This window comes from Alexandromys fortis, unplaced genomic scaffold, assembly GCF_014885135.2.
Source record: "Alexandromys fortis isolate MF-2015 unplaced genomic scaffold, M_Fortis_MF-2015_v1.1 scaffold_55, whole genome shotgun sequence".
NCBI classification, from domain to species: domain Eukaryota; kingdom Metazoa; phylum Chordata; class Mammalia; order Rodentia; family Cricetidae; genus Alexandromys; species Alexandromys fortis.
In genome coordinates this window covers 4,900,689-4,917,939 of record NW_026067936.1, presented here as the reverse complement: position 1 = coordinate 4,917,939, position 17,251 = coordinate 4,900,689, and the positions used below count along the sequence as shown (strand labels likewise).

General features: G+C 41.0%; 1 protein-coding gene across 2 annotated transcripts in view; it reads left to right on the top strand.

Annotated features, from left to right (window-relative positions):
• Window positions 1-17,251, top strand: part of Unc5d (unc-5 netrin receptor D) — a 506,477-nt gene that overhangs the window by 468,631 nt on the left and 20,595 nt on the right. For both annotated transcript variants that reach the window (XM_050146838.1, XM_050146837.1), the window contains 2 exons: window positions 6,048-6,197; window positions 12,455-12,619. In XM_050146838.1, coding sequence (XP_050002795.1) covers window positions 6,048-6,197; window positions 12,455-12,619 — 315 coding nt within the window. The remainder of the gene's footprint in view (window positions 1-6,047; window positions 6,198-12,454; window positions 12,620-17,251) is intronic.

Genomic DNA, 17,251 nt, shown 5'->3' with positions numbered 1-17,251 from the left:
AAAAAGGGTTCATTGTGTATGCATACAATTTTTTTCATCATTCCTCTGTATTGGACACTTAAGTTGCTCCTGTAGTTCAATATTGTGAATAGTGCTGCAGCAAACATTGATGTATAGGTATCAATGGGATAGGTTGACTCAGAACCCATTGAGTAAATACCCAAAAGTAGCACAGGTGGGTCGTATGACAGATCTACTGTTAGGTATTTTTGAGAAATCTCTATACTGATTCTGACTGTGGCTGGACTTGTTTCCATTCCTATCAACAGAATGTAAGATTTCTCTTTGTCCACACATTTGCGGAATTCTTGTTGTTTATTTTCTTAATGACTGTCATTCTGTCTGGTGTGATATGGGAACTCAACCTGTTTTTAACTTTCCTTTCTAGATGGCTAGTGAGGTTGAACTTGTTGTGATGTTTATGGGCTATTTCGACTTCCTTTTTTAAGAAGAATTTGTTCAGTTCTTTAGCCCATTTATTGACTGATTGTTTGATTTTTTTTCTCCTTGCTTAAATTTTTTTCTTTTGAGTTTTTTGACTAGATATTAATCTTCTGTCAAACATATAACTGGTAAAGATTTTCTCACATTCTGTAGACTGTCTCTTCATCCAATGAACTCTTCCCTTCAACCGTGCAGAAGGCTTTTATTTCCATGATACCACAGCTGGCAATTGTTAGCATTGCTTCCTGAGTGGCTAGAGTCCTGTTCAGGAAATCTTTGCTTATCTCTGTGTTCTAAAGTGTTTTCTTTACTTTTCCTTGTAACAGTTTCTAAGTTTCAAGTCTTAGTCTTTAATCCATTTGTAGTTGGTATTTCATCACATTGTTTATTTAGTAGCAGTGATGGTGGGGATTAGGTTGACTTTGCCATCTGCGTGCCACAGTACGCGTGTGGACGTCAAAGGACTTGTTGTGGCAGTTGGTTCTTTTCTTCCACCATATGGGTCCTGAGGATCAAATTCACATCATCAGGCTTGATAGCAAACACCTTTACTCATTAGGCCTACCTGCCCATCCTAAGGCTGTTTATTTCACAGGGTAAGGAATAGGGATAGTTTCACTCTTCATGTGACTATCTGAGTTTATCAACAACAGTGGTTGAAAGGCTGTCTTTTCTCCAATGTATATTTTTGGCACTTTTAATAGAGTTTATGTTTATCAAAATTAGTATAGATTTTTTTTCAAGGAGCATTTTGGCAGATATTGCCCATCTTAGAATTTTCTTCAGCTATCACTATAATGAAATGTTTACCATAGTTAGGACATGCTTGTGACAACTGTTATATTTATTGTATCTCAAAGAAACGATAACAAATATGTGCTCGGCTAGAGCTTGGCTCTCTACCAAGAAGGAAGGCTGCTGCTAGGGCATGGTTAGGTGTCTTCTTTCTCATTCATATCTCGCTGGGAAGTAATGTCCCATAAAACACTAAATGCTAGAAAACTTTGCAAGAAGATGAGCCTCCAGACCAACTCTTCCTGTCTGATAATACCTGATTATGGCCATGCCGTTCAATCGTTCCATCAAAGAATATTCCACTTGAGGAAGTCGAGTAAACAGACACTGTCCCCACCTGTCGGCCTTCCTTCATCCTGATTGCAGGGCTGCACCAGGTGGGAACAGTAATGTCTTCAAATAACCCAAACAAAACAGTCCTCTCGCTGCCTAAGATGTATGTTTAATGTAGGCTTAAATGCTTTAAGATCTGTTCTAATAAAGACATCCACAACGGACTTCATAGAGCGTTAGATCAGCTCAGGTTTGCTGCTAACCAATAGAAAATGTCAGTTGCCTAGAGGTGAGAAAGGGATGAGCTGAGAAAGGCCACAGGGGGGTCTATCCTCTCCAGGCCTCCTTTGCAATGGCAGAACCAGCCATTTTGTGCTTCCTTGCTGAGGCTCTGGCTCAAGACTGAGGATTCAAGATACATTTTCAAGGCAGTAACCTTTTAAGACTTGATTTTGTTATTGTATTTTATGACACAGTGACATACACAACATGCACACACACATACACGGTCATAATTTTAACATGAGGAAAGCAAAGAATTAAGATCTCATATCTTCATTTTAGGATGTAAAGAATAAAAAATAAAACAACTCATTTTTCCCCTTCATGGCACACGGCACTTCTATCCAGTACCTCTCGGTACTCATTACTTATTTGGCATTAATGTGGATTTAGAACCTAATTTCAAAGGATTTCCTCCAGATGTAGTTCTTATGTTTATCAATAATGCAACCTGGGGAAATATTGTTCATGTAAAGCATTTAAAAGAAACCACCCCAGGAACACAATGTGTATATATATATGTGTGTATGTGTGTGTAAGTTCAAATAGTTTTGTCTCATAAATATGTAAATTCAGCCTGCCTCTGTTAGCATCCCTGAAGCATACCTGAATATTGCTGGCTGTCTCATTAAATCAACATAAAGAGCTCAGTGAGCCACAATGTGCAGGTTTCTCCTGGCTGCAGCTTTAAGAGCTGCAAGGTTTGCAGGCCTGAGTATGAAATGAAGAAGTTGAAGGCCCAGTAAAACCATTGACCAGAGCACTTCCGGTACATTTTATATACATACAACCAGGCCTCCTTGTTTCAGTAACAGAATTGTTTCAACAGGAGGGGAGATTTAACAGGAAGCAACTGGGAGTGACTGGGAGGCCACATTGTCCATGTAGACAATCCGAAATGAGTTCAGCAGAGGTGTGTGCATGACTGCTTCACCAATCCAGATGTACTTGGTTTCAGTGATTTACGTTTATAATACCATCATCACTCTATAGGCTGAGACAGGAGAAATCCTTAGTTCAAAGTCATCCTGGGCTAAATATCAAAACCATATCAAAAAATGAACAAACTGCAACAGCAAAACCCCACAGCTGTTGAGCTCTTAAGAATATCATAGTGCACTCCACCCAGGATTGCAATTCTCTAACAAGGTCAAAATCTCCTATTGTAAAGTTCTTTGTACTTGGGAGTTTATTTCTTTGACTCTATGGCCAGCTATACATTTTTGAATATGAAATATTGTGATTAGCTCATGATTGGGTCTTTTCATTTAATAATTACCTTGGTTCAGAATTGACATAACTGTTTAATATTGTGCAGAAGACTAGGCAATAATGTTAAAATCACATAGCTGGTTTTTGTAAATCAATAAGCTAAAAGACAAAACATAATTGCACATATATGTGTGTGTGTGTGTGTGTATTTACATTCATTAAAAATCGAGTGTGGCAGTCACAACTGCCACATTTCAAGTGGTTCGTGGTTCGTGGTTGGAATACTGTGTTGGACAGTAAAGAAGGAGAACATCATGTTCGTAGCAAGTGTACCTGCCACTGGTGTATAAGCCCCAAGAACGCTCTTCCCTCAAGCAGGAGCTGCAGAGCATGCCATACTATAGGAGCAACCTCTCCACAACCTACTTGCTCTAGTTTGTTTTCTATTTCTCTGATGAAAAACAACATCATAACCAAAAGCTATTCAGAGAGAAAAGGGCTGGGTTGGAAAGATGGTTCAGCAGTTAAGAGCACTGCCTGTTCTTCCAAAGGTTCTGAGTTCAATTCCCAGCAACCACATGGTGACTCACAACCATCTGTAATGAGATCTGATACCCATTTGAGGAAAAGACCTGGTCAGTCATCTTCATCAACTTAACCATGAACAGGCTGCCCATTTCAGTATTGCGAGGGCATAAATTTCATTACTTTTTTTCAATTGTCTCAGTGACAGTCAATCATGAACAGAAGTCAATGAGCTTAAGCAGGAGTCTGGAGTCAGAAACTGAAGTTGAGTCTTCAAAGGAATGGTGCTTACTGACCTGGTCCCCATGAATAGCTTAGTTTTCTTTTTTATGTACCCCAGGACCACATACCCAGCGACAGTATTGCCCACAGTGTAACGGACACTTCCACATCAATCATTAATTAAGAAAATGTCCAACAATCTTCCCTACCCGTTGATGTGATTAGGTAACTTTCTCAACTGAGGGTCCCTCTTCCAGGTGACCCTAGCTTATGCCAAACTGACAAAAATAATAGCCAGCAAACTACTTAGAAACATTTTTATAATTGTCATTCTATAGTTAGGTGTGCAGATCACATGTATAACCACATTGGAGATTGAGGCAGGAGAATTATGAATTCAGGTAAGCCTGTACAACTTAGCAATACCCTGTTTCAAAATAAAACATTTTTTAAAGACAAGGATGTAAGTCTGTATTAGAATCTTTGCCTAATATGTGAACTTCTGGTACCTCAAATTCCTGGAACCTTCAAAACCTTAAGGCAGAAGATAGACACACCATGGGGCTGCTTTTAGCCTCTAATAACTGAAAGGCAAGTTGTGCTTATCCATCAGCTTGCTTCTCTTCTTCCAACTGATTGTAGCATCTTGGACACTATAATGCACAAAGGCTGTGTGGCCTGGCATTTCTCCGAGCTCTACAAGGAGACTGTAAGTCAAGGGTGATTTACAGATGGACCTAGGGAGGGCTCTCATCTCTACACTGAAAGCCTGACTTCTGCAGTAATTTAATATTTTTCAGGATACATATTTATCTAGCTGTTCCGCTTGCCCTATCAATGTAATTCCGGTCACAACAAATTCAGAAGCAATTAAGTGTTTGCTCAGTAGAACCTGTGTGGGCTTTGTTTGTCATGAGTGTAATTATAGCGATCTCTCAGTGAAACATACAGGAGTGTTTACCTTGGAAATTTGATTTCTTGTTGCCGAAGTCAGGCTAACTTGATAAAGAACTTGTTTTGTTTCGTTTTACTTTTTTTTCTGGCCTTTTGGCTTAAAAACTCTTATGAACGCTGCTACAAATAAACACATACTCTACAGTATTTATTTTGAGCCAAAAATGAATGTTAGGTAATGCCTGTCTTAGTGGAGAATTGCGGCAGAACAGAGCGCACTTTGTCTGCCTGTATTGCGAAAGTGCATCCCTGGGTGTGCTGCTGCTGCCTGGCTCATGTCACATTCAAATGAAATCCATATACTCCTAGGAACTCAGTGGTATTGGAATCAGTGCGGGGGCAGAGAGCTTTAGTTTAAGGAAAGTTCCCGTTAGTTTAAAAGCGGTCAGAAGGAATACCATAAAGAAAAGAAATACCACCTGCTGGTTCAAGTGGATGAACCCTGCTACACACTGCTGGAGGAAACGTAAGTTAATACAGCCATTATGAAAATCAGTATGGAGGTTCCTCAAAAAATTAAAAATACACTGTATGATTCAAGAGCAGCACTCATGAAGAAATCGAAGCCAGCATAACACAAAGATCCCTACATGGCCTTGTTCAGTGCAAACACGGTTCACAATAACCAACTTAGAGAATCAGCCTAGACAATCAGTGGCTGAATAGATGAAGCAAATGTGGCATATATACACAGAGGAGGTGTATTCAGCCCTAATGATTAATGAAATTTCATTTACAAGAAATGGATGAAACTAATGAGTATCCCGTTAGTGAAATAATACATCTGAAAAAACATGGGTTCTCACACAATTTCTAGATTTTAAAAAATAAGTTATAAGAGTAGCAAAAGGGCCTATGTGGGAAGAGGGGACCTTTGAAGGGGGGGGGGGAAGCAGGGGAATGGGGTTGTTGTGATTAAAGTTGAGGGTGTACATGTAGAAAATGTCCTGATGAGGCCCATTATTTAAAAACAACAACAACTCAACAAGGACCAGCAAGATGGCTCAGCAGGTAGAGGCACTTGCCACCAAGCCTGATGACCTGAGTTCAGTCTCAGGAACTCACAGGATGAAATAATAGAAATGATTCTTGCAAATTGCACCTCCCCACATGCATACCCACACCACGGAAAATAAATAAATCTAAACAGGTGTGCATAACCTAAGCAAAAAAAGAACGGTTGACTCTTGATGACCAAATGCCTATTTTCGAGCAGCTTCCAAACCCAAGTGTGGGGTTCTCTCTGGCAATGGAAGTGCGTTCGTCACAAGTGCGCTCAGTAGTGTAGAAGAAGCCGTATGCTTCAGCGTGGTTCTTCCTTTTCTTTCCTGCTCCCACAGGAAGTGGTTTCCGATGAAAGGCACCAAGGCGGCCAGCTCCTGGAAGAACCCAAGCTGCTGCACTTCAAAGGGAATACCTTCAGTCTGCAGATCTCCGTCCTTGACATCCCTCCTTTCCTCTGGAGGATCAAGCCATTCACTGCATGCCAGGTACCCGCCAGGGGACCTTCTTACAGCCGCAGCTTGGCTGTGACCAGTACACCTGGGAGAGGCCTTCCTCTACGGATCGCACCTCCAAACTCTGAGCCATATAACGGTTTGAGTGGAAGGTACTGACCTAAATTCACAGGTGCCTTGCAAGTGGGAGAAAAAGTTCCTGCCTCTCAGGTTATGCGCTGCTTCCTTCCTCCGTTTGAATTGCTCAGTATAGGTCTAAGATGGAAAAAATCGAACCGCTTAAGAATAAGGATTGTGTGTTGTTTTTATTAAAATCAATCATTGTGAGACCTTGTCTTAATCACATTCAGCAGCGAAAAAGCATAATGTCTCAGGGTGATGATTTTGAGTGATAGCTGTGGCTGAGAACAAAGATGTTCCCCTTCATATGTGAAGTGCTTGCTGCCAAATGCAATGAGAAAGATGAGAAAAGCAAAGGCGAGAGGGAGTCTCCCTGGAGTTCCCCTCTCTCTCTCTCTCTCTCTCTCTCTCTCTCTCTCTCTCTCTCTCAATAAAGATATTTTTAACATCTCAGGGTGATTCAGTTATGCTTATCATAAGAAGATGCATGCAAAGTTTATGATCCTGACATTGGAGTCTGAGACATCTCTTCATTGTCATAAGCAGGTCAAATGACAGGACGTTTTCTAAACCCTGGAATAGTTTCTGCAAGATCCATGCTTATCTGCAGTTACAGGACATTTTCAAGCCCGTATTTCAACATGGGTGCAGAGGCATGTGGGGATTTTTAACCTTTCTATTCTTGTAGTACACACACTCATACACACCCACTCATACTTCACACGTACACACTCACTCAAACACACTTATTACACTGATAAATAGTTATTGAGAATGGGAACCAACCAGATAGCAAAGAGAAAACACAGACATGACAGAGAAAGCTGGGCCACCAATATTTCCAACTTGTAAAATGCAGAAATCCAAAATTGGATATGTCTCCGTTTTCCCATTGAAGTCTCATGAGTCTTACTTTTGGGAGCCACTCCTCCCTATACAGTTTTAATACATTCAAACATCCAAGGTAACAGGAACATCTCCCCAGGCCCCAATATTCCCCCCTCTGATTTGGCACAGTCTACAGATTTCCTGATAGAAGATTCTTGAATCAACATAGTGCCGGTGATATTCAAGACCTAAATGTCTTTTCCTTCCAGGAGGCAGATTCAAAGTTTCTTTTCCAGATTGAGTTTCAGAGTATTGTTAAGGCGAATCTTTCTAGCCATGTATATATATTAATCTTTATAGGTTGTCAGGGCCTCTTTGCACTATGTCTGTTACAAGTCACTAAGTCCCAAGTCTCTATTACATTTAAGGCTTAAATACTAGGGGAAAAAGAAAGATGAATGAAAAGGCCATCCACTTATAGGCTCTTCAACAATAATTCCAGAACTAGGGACATAGAAGGAATACCCTGAAGAGAACAGGACTAGGGATAAGGGTGAGGGGGTGGAGGTTGGGAGGTGGGACAGGTACCTGCAGACCTCCCAGAATGCAACAGCACTGACCAGAGCCAAAGGGCACTGGAATGCAAGGAATCCAATGCACGTTACTACTAGTGTGGATTGGAATCCATGAAGGTGGTGAACATGTATAAATATTTGCCTTCTGTAATTGAGCCTAGTATAAAGAAGGTCTTGGAAGGCTGAGAAACAGTTTCATTTTCCCAATGACTGGAGACTTCCCACCAAGTCTTCATTTCTACTTCATTTTTCTAACCCCAAATTACTTTCCATTCCTCTCTTCCTTTCTATCTATTACCCTTACCCACTAATCTCTGCCTGTGCCATTACTAAGTCCCTCAGATTGTATGAGTGAGTATTATGCCGGGCTTAATGGCTAAGCTGTATTTGTTCCAGACATTATTAGATCAAAGCACTTTGGGTTGGATTTGTGGTCAGCCTACTTGGACCTGATGTGGATCGTTGTGTGTACTGACAAACTTGGTATACATAACAAAGAAAGGGTATTCAGTAGGGATTAGTGGTTAGGAAATAGTGGGACACCCCCGCCCTTATTTCTCTCTCGGGTTATCTCAGAGAGATGTTGTAAAAACAGAAAATCATGCTAGTCCTGAGATGTGGTCTCTTCGTCAACCACTACGTCTCCCTGTCATCTTCCAGCCCAAAGCATGGGAAGCTGGAGGTGCTATTACTATCTTTTTCTGACTGCAAATTGACAGTCTTGGAATTGATATATTACAATTGGCACACATTCCAAGATGGTATCCTGTATTTTTTTTTTCTGGGAGATGGAATTTCCAAGGAAATACAAGCCTAAGAGAGGGGTTCAAAAAATATCTGCCTGTCAAGATAGCAAGAGCTGCATGACAGGTTGTTTTGAAACAGCATGAGTTAGGTCTGTGTCCTGAGCTCTAAGGCGATGAGGCCTGTGTTTAGGAGGATCACTTTGATTTCCTACCAGGTACTGGAGCGATCCATCATGCAGAATGTCACACAACTTCTGTGTGAGGGGAGGAAGGGGCCGTCAGCAGCACCCACTGACCTTGGTTTAAAGAAAAACCTCTATTCATAATGCTAGCATCCCCAAATGACACATTCTTTCATGCTTCCTTCCCAAGATTCAAGATGACCATAATTGAGAATCCACTGCAGCTGCCATCTACCCCCATCTTGCCCTACTTTGGAGATAACTAAATAGCCCTGTTCTCAATAGGTCGTGGGACCTGATGCTTCTTTACTCTAATTTCCTTTTGTCTTTACTGACTCTGTATTGAAAAACTTTGATAAGCTTTATGGTGGCATTTATTTATTCATTTAGAACTGATAAAGCCCAAAGTCAGGTTGTCATGTCCCTGAGATAAAAACAGCTGTCTTTGCAACATGCTATGAGTCTTCCAAAAGTCAGTGTCTATCTCCTTCTAGGATATGATTTGCATTCTCTCCATCTGCTAGGAACGTAATTATAATGGGGACCAGAATGAAAACATTTCTGGGATTCTTTAACTGCACATAACTTTGCTATACTTTGTCCTCTGCACAATTTCTCTTAGCTCAGTGAGCATTGGGGGACAGGGTGGGTTTTTCTCCCCCTCCCCTCTGCTTTCTTTTTTGGGATAAATGAAAGCAAAAACAATTGCCTTGAAAACACACTAATCGCCTGGCTTCCAGTTCTATCATTTTTAAATGTTTTGTTGAACACTATTGGCAACTGCTATTCAAGTCAACAATGAAAAACTATCCCTTCGGTAGTGTCTTAAAAGCAGATTTCAGAGTGTTTTGATTGTGTACAGTGGCGCAGAGAGATAGGAGAGAAGATAGTCTTATGCCAAGTCTCATGTCTTTCTACAAGGAAAGACTATCTGCAGAGGGTATTAATCTCCTATGTTCCAATGTTTGGGGGAAAAATACAGGAAACTTAGCAAGTGATATGACAGAAGGCACTTGCAAAGAAGTAGTCAGGACCATTGTGAAAGAAAATGTGAGCAGTACCAAGGATCCCAATACATAGAAGAAAATGTAGATTTTCTTGAGGGAAAGGTTTTGAACTGGGCTCGGTCTAGCCCTGAAAGCCAAGTGCTTACATTGTGCTGTACTGACTGGATGTAATTTGTCCTAGCAAAGAAATCCTACTGGTTGATCTGACAGCTCTGTGTTGTAGTTGGGTTTTCTGAAGGAGACTTACAAAGTGACTCTGCAAAACCAGCTTGTGAAGAGGAGATTTCATTTGAGAGATTATTAGACAGAGAACGTAGAGAGTAGGGGCAGGTCATGAAATGGTTGACGCCTGAGAAGGCCAAGCAGGAGGCTGGATTTATAATGTGAGGCACTGAGGTCTTCTGTGAGCTATCAGGCAAAGGAATCATGGGGTAAAGGCCAAGTTGCTAGGTAACGGTCATATCAGTGTCTCTCATGGCTAGAGGTGATAGACCGTGATGCTGTTCCTGATGGATGCCAATCAGCTGACTTCCCCTTAAGTCTCCTGTGAGTCCCCACACCCTGCCAAGCTTGTCTAGCAGGGACTAGAGACAGAAGCGTGTGAGACAGGATTCATTCAGATCCAGTGAGGTGTAAGGGGGTTAGGAAAGTTTGCTAAATGACCATGAAAGAAAGATGGTTAAAAAATCAAAAAGCCTAAGAAGTAAATGGCAAATAGCATTTGTAGAGTGCCTCTGGACTCCATGCCAGAGACTGATGCTGTGATAAATGCCAGGACACAGTTATTAGAGCCTTGCGAAGGGAGATGACAGTTGGTCTTGTGCAAGCAGATGGGACCGAGTTCAGTGGGCAGAGGGAGATGTGTAGGAGGCTGGAGCAGTAAGTAGGAGTAACCCATGGATTGCAGAATGGGAGAAGGCTCAGGAGAAGGGGTTGTGAATGCTGCAAAGCACAGTCATCCTTCAGGCCTCCTCTGCTCTCTCTGTACATCTTCGGAGGAAAGTCTACTGACTTTTCTTTGACTCAGGATTAAGAGCAAGCACAAGAAAAGTCCTACACAGTTGTTATGTTCTTGCTAAGATGGATGGTAATTGTGAACGCTTCATTTTTTTCTCTCTTCTCCAAAGCTTGCCGATGTATCCTATTTAAGCATAGCACAATCTAAAAATTTTAAAATCCATTTATCACTGATGCATTCTCCAGGAAGGATCTTTTGCTAAAATCCCTTCCCAAAGGGAGACATAAGCAACATCTCCTGTTTCTAAAGTCCCAATGACAGGCAGAGGCACTGTTCCACCAAAGTTCACTTTTTGGGACCAATGAGTATTTATTGGGTTTCATTATAGAACACAGGTTAGATGTTTCTTATGGGGTCTGTGGTGCTCCACACCCCAACAGGTGTGCACCTAAAAATCCCTAACCCAACAATTATGAGGGCTTGTCCATAGCTTAATTGATGGAGCCTCCCTGACCTCTAGTCTCCCTTGGCCTATATGTATGCTTGCTCCTCCCTGAGGCCACAGGCATCTAAGGCAGAGCTGTAGACAACTATGGCAGGAAGCCATTGGATATGTAGGTGAGGCTTCACCTGAGACTTCTATCCACAATGAGGGGATGAAAACAGTCAACAAGCCCACCTGGGACAAACCATCTGCAGAGCTAAACATCACATTACTATCCAAAATTTAGATTTATATCTGTATCGCTTTTAGAGAAAATGGGGAAGCAGATTATACAAATAAATGTGAACACTAGAGCTCAGGAATAAACACTTTCTCGAAGTGAATAATTACAACAGTGGCCATGGTCTTCTAACACATTACAGGCCTATCAGCAGCCACACTTCAGAGTTTCCAGCTTCCGGTCCTCGTACATCTCTTGCCACCTTTCAGCTGCAGCATTGCAGAAAATTATATTTTTAGCAATGAAGAGCAAATTAATGAGGTGATAAACAGAGGAAATAAAAGTGATGATGAGGGCTCTTAGAAGCTGGGATCCCATGGCCAAGTCCCCGGCCACATTTCACTAGGAAGGAGATACTTTTTAACACATAAAAACAAAAAATGACAACAAAACAAAGTAAAAGCAAAATGCCTTTGTTAGCATACTCCAGGCAGTATTAAGGAAAAGGGACAATTTCCTTTCTAGTTTAGTAAAACCTACATTTGCCATGGAGTTATATCAGTCACTGAGCATATGACAAAACCTAAATTGTTATTATTTCTCATTTATGTTGTACAGGACCAAGTCATAGGTGATTAGATAGTTATACCACTATGGGTTCCAAGCATGTCTGTGTCCCTTTCTGGGTTGTGTACAGTTGTATCAGATACATTGACAGTATTTATCCCTATACAAGTCGTAAGCCTACATGAGTCTGTGGTATGGGCAATTAGTTCTAGCCAGTCAATTTCTCAGTATAATTCTCACTTAAATGAGAAAATTGCATTCTATTCCTGGCTTATATAGAAGGATGAAGCATAAGAATCCTTCTAAAGAAGATAAATTTTAGTGAGAAAAGGTTAAATTTTAGCAGTATCCATTCTAATTGTGTGTGTGTATGTGTTTGTGTGTAGGAGTGAAATCTGAGCTCTTGCAGCATGGCTTAGGAATTCAAATGTTATCAATTGGAATTGACATTAATTACTTCTGTGCTGCCTGGCATCTGTTGAAATATTATTTCTATAATTCCACCAAAGTCACTTAGGCAATTATCTGTGCTATGATCACCATCATCATCATAATTGTTGTGACTAAGTCTCTCCCGTTCTGGTTCCTTGAAGCAGGGCTCTGCTCTTCATCCTCTCTCCTGTCCACCCTTCCCCACTGCAGGAGGTCCCCTTCTCCCGAGTGTGGAGCAGCAACCGGCAGCCCTTGCACTGTGCCTTCTCCCTAGAGCGCTACACACCCACCACCACCCAGCTGTCCTGCAAAATCTGCATCCGGCAGCTCAAAGGCCATGAACAGATCCTCCAAGTGCAGACATCCATTCTAGAGGTAAGTCTGGGATGTGGGTCCCTTGAGTCCCTTCCTAAGGGACAGTAGGAATAAAGAACGCATATATGTCATGGCTGTGCTATTGTTAGAAACTTCAAAATGTAGGCTCTTGACTCTCATTTCCAACGAGGAAAACCACACTTTCTCAGGCTCAGAATTGAACTGAGCATCGCACTGAACAGGGAACCTCAACCTTCCTGAGATCCTAATCAAGGCTCTGTAGAGAGACCTTTAGGGAAGGAGTGAGTACAGGGATTCTTGTACAACAAACAGTTTCCTAATTCATAGCAGACCTGGGATACTTGCTGACATGTGACCATGGTGGAGCAACATAATAGCTGAGAATCAGGTGGTCACTGGGCTATTGTTCACCTGATTCTTAATAATGCTTTAGAAGATGGTTGCCATCTGTACTTAATCTTTGGAGCCCCTCACCACCAGGTCCCTTTCTCACATCTGTGTCCTTTTGTTTGTTTTATGAACCACTGATTTTAACATGTAAATTTGTCAGCATAAAAACTCAGTTTCAAGTTCTCTCCCCTCGAATGTGTATAACTGTAATGCATTATCACTTCTTTGCATTTTGATTTCAACTCATTATTTATGCAAAGTGAGTATTGCTAATTCCCCAAATAGTTTTTCTGAGGCCTGGATAGCTTTCCCAAGGATCGTGTCTTACAATTGATAGCTGTCTTAACTGATGTGTATGTGCGCTATTTGCATTCATTATTGCCAATTAGCATTTAGTACTAAAGCAGCTTTGATGGGGAAAGTACATCCAGAAATCTGGGCAGGGTATTTTTAGAAACTCTTTCATGAACAGTCCTGGCATATTTAATGCAATACATTTCCAAGATAAAATACAAACAAATGCTATAGGAAATTTTTTTTTCTTAGATTGTAACCTCTTTTAGTAATAGTTCATCCTGAAGTTCGATGACTTATTTTATTTCTAGTTTTTTTTTAATTGGTTAAATTTGCTGACAGCTGCAAACATGTATATAATGCACTGGTTCTCAACTTTCCTAATGCTGAGACCCTTTAATACAGTGTCTCATGTAATGGGGACCCCTCAGCCATAAAATTAATTCCTTGCTACTTCCTAACTATGATTTTGCTACTGTTATGAATTCTAATGTAAATATCTAATATGCAGGATATCTGATATGTGTTTTTTTTTTTTGTTGGTTGTGACCCACAGGTTGAGAACCACTGGTGCAATGCATGCTGGTTACTCTCATTTCTCATCCTTTATTTCCCTCCCACTCCTGTCATCTGTTCTCCCCCAAATCCCCTCCCCATATCCATGTCCTTCTTGTTCATTTTGTGACCCACTGATTTTAGCTAGCACCATCTGTTTGACCACAGGTTTGGAACTGCCAATTCGCCTGTGGTGGGTTCGTTAGTGTACACACAACTGAAAATAGTTACATCTCTTGCCCAGAACCCATCAGAAACCAAAAGTTCAGCAAGGAGGGGTGGGGCTCTCTGAGTCCCTGCCCAATCTATGATTGGCAGTTGACAGCCCCAGTCTTGGTCAGGCCCTGCACAGGCCGACACCTGCAGCTGATGTGAGATATGTTTGCAGTGACTGTATCATGTTACAGCCCTTCTTTCTGCTTTCCAGCCCTTACTTTCTTTCGGTTCCCTCTGTGACATCCCTGCCCCTTAGAGGGAGCAGTACAAATGTCCCATTTAGGGCTGATCATCATCTCCATCACCCATCCTCACCATCTTGAGCAGTCGTGACTCTGTGTTGACTACCTTTCACTGCAAAGAGAAGCTTTCCCGATTAAATAGCATTTGTCTATGGTTAGAAGCATAAATATTTAGAATGTCGTTTGTCACCATGACAACTAGGCTAAGCAACAGTAATAAGTTCCCCTCTGGGGCCTATGCCTCCCCAGCCATGGATTTTTAAAATGAGAAACAAAAGAGACCCCCCCCCAAAAAAACCTAAAACAGCTCATTTTCAAGTGCACCCATCAAAAGGCAGAAGAAAGAGGCATCAAACGTGGATTGCCTGACATGTCTATTAACAGGACAAGCAAAGAATTCTAGGTTTGAAAACTAGATATGTGTGTGTATATATATATATATATATATATATATATATATATATATATATATATCACCTAGATGCTGGGGCTCAATTTCTGCTATTGAGGAAATTTACAGAAGGACAAAATAGGGGGATTGGCATGCTCTAATACTTTTCGTTATTGCTTAACTAAATTCGTGAAGCACATCAAAGGAAAATCAGCCAAGAAACCCAATCCTTCCTACCTTTTGTTGTTGATCTCTTTTCTAATGACTCAAAGTTAACCGTGACATTGAGCCATCAAGAAGACGAGCATCACAGTATCTCTGGACACTGGGAAAGAAGTATCAAAATAGCATCAGATATGCTGTTGACTGATAATAATTGGTTCACAGCCTTCTGCTTTTAGATGCTTTAAGGCTCGTTTCATTCTGTCAAGGATTGGTTTATTAATTGCTTAAAGTATTTACTGCAGGAACTTGGCCCAGTGTCTGAGCATCTTAGGCATGTCTAATTTGATAGCATTTTCTGTGTTAGAGGACAACTAATAACTTTTGAAAGCCCCTGTATTTCAGGCTCTGTTTTATTTGTTTCATATTTGTCACATAGCTATTACAGCCCTGTGGATTAAGTATTACTGCATTCCCAATTGTACGTGATATAAAATCTCAAGGAGGTTACCCTTCTTGGCTAAAGATACTGAGCTAATGAGATGTGCAGCCACAGTGCAAACTGAGAGACTTGACTTCAGGCTCAAAGTCTCTACTTACTTACTACAGTATTTCAGGGCCCCAAAATGAGCCTCATTATGACCAACCATCATGCAAGTGTTCAACTTGGGAGCCCAGGCACTGGTGGCAAACATCCCAACACCAGTAATTTTGTTCTTAAAGATATAAGTGGACTGATGTGACAATTCATTCTTTTGTCAAAAAAGAAATCAGAACTATGGAGGTATCGGTCCTTAAAGAGCGTACAGTGCAAGCATGTTGCTTTGAGGTCACTCCCCAGAGCAAGTGTGCTGCTGCGTGATTCTAATCCCAATTCTGGGGAGACAGAGATATACAAATTTATAGAACTTGCTACCACCCTACCCTAATAGGTAAGCTCTAGGTCCAATCAGAGATCCTGTTTCAACAAAACATAAGGCAGATAGTTCCTGAGAAGAAGCAATACTCAGGTTGTCCTCTGGCCTCAACACACAGACACACCCACAAAAGTCAGATCACATGCACATATGCTAACACACATATGGAGAAAACATAGGTTGCCAGTGTTTGGGTGATGGAGTATGTCAGGGTTCACTTTATAGGTGGTTAGGAAAAGATTGCATATCCTGCGTGTGCCATCATTGAACTGTCTCTCCATCTCCTTCCAATGTCTGGGGAAAGGACACATCCAGTGGTCAATAACAACTGTTGCCTTTTCCTAAAACTAACTTTCGTAGTAAATGGTTTAAGCAAAGGGCTAAAGATGGACAGTGCTCAGAAACTGATTGCTGGGGCTTCTTCCCAGGAAGGTGACATTCTAGACATGAATGACTTGGAATAATAGACCAGTTTTGAAGGGCAGTCACACTTCCTGGTCACCAGGCTGGAAACACTGACTTTAGGGGTTTAGGAAGTTTCAGAAGTTAGCCTCTAGGGCCTATTGAGTAAACCCCGACACAATAATATGGAACTTTTGTAGCTTTTTATGGATGTCATTGATTTTTTTTCTTAATCTTGTTCCCCTAATCCCTATGCATTTCATCTCAGGATCTTCATTCTTTGTCTTCCTTGAGTGGGTTCTCTTAGTGTAACAACTTCCTATATTTGACAGTAACCATGGGGGATGTAAGCATGTGCATTCTTGGGTATGTATGTGTATCACATGTCTAAGTCAATGCAGTGATCATACTCATTGAGACATTGATTCTATGTGCTATTACAGCTGTCATTTCCCATCATGTGTCTGCCTGCTCTAAATGATTTTCCAAATAAGTACCATCTTTGCAATGACACTTAAATAAAAGGTTTTAGCCAAAATATTACATCTTTTTAAAATTTATGTGGCTAAAATTGTGTCAGTCTTTCATAGCACTGAATTCCTTCCTCTTAGATGCAATCCTGTCAAATTACATAATGACTACTGGTAACTGAGGCTCTCTCAAATCAACACTGCCATCCATCTAAACCTGGAGCCTGGAACACTCTAAGGAACAGGGAAGAACCCTCACACGATTTATCCCATCATTTTTTCCTAATATAATATTATTGAAGGCAGTTTTGGGTAGAAATGACTTAAATGAGAATCTTGCATGTTACAATTTCCCCTTTAAGCAATTCTCTTATCTTTCCTGCAAAAGTAGTGGAAGTTGGGGGATAATTTGTCTGCTATAAAATAGAGCACTTGGAATCTCTCGGTGATTTACAACTCCCCATGCAAGGCAGGTAGCAGCCGCTTAGCTCAGATGTACAGAGCATGAAAATCTACTGTTCCTCTGCGTATTTAATTTAAACACTCAGAGAATGGGATGTACCTACAGCATTCTTATTACTTGGTTCAGATGTGTTTTAGAATGCATCATAAATGTTTCATAAAGTGCCACC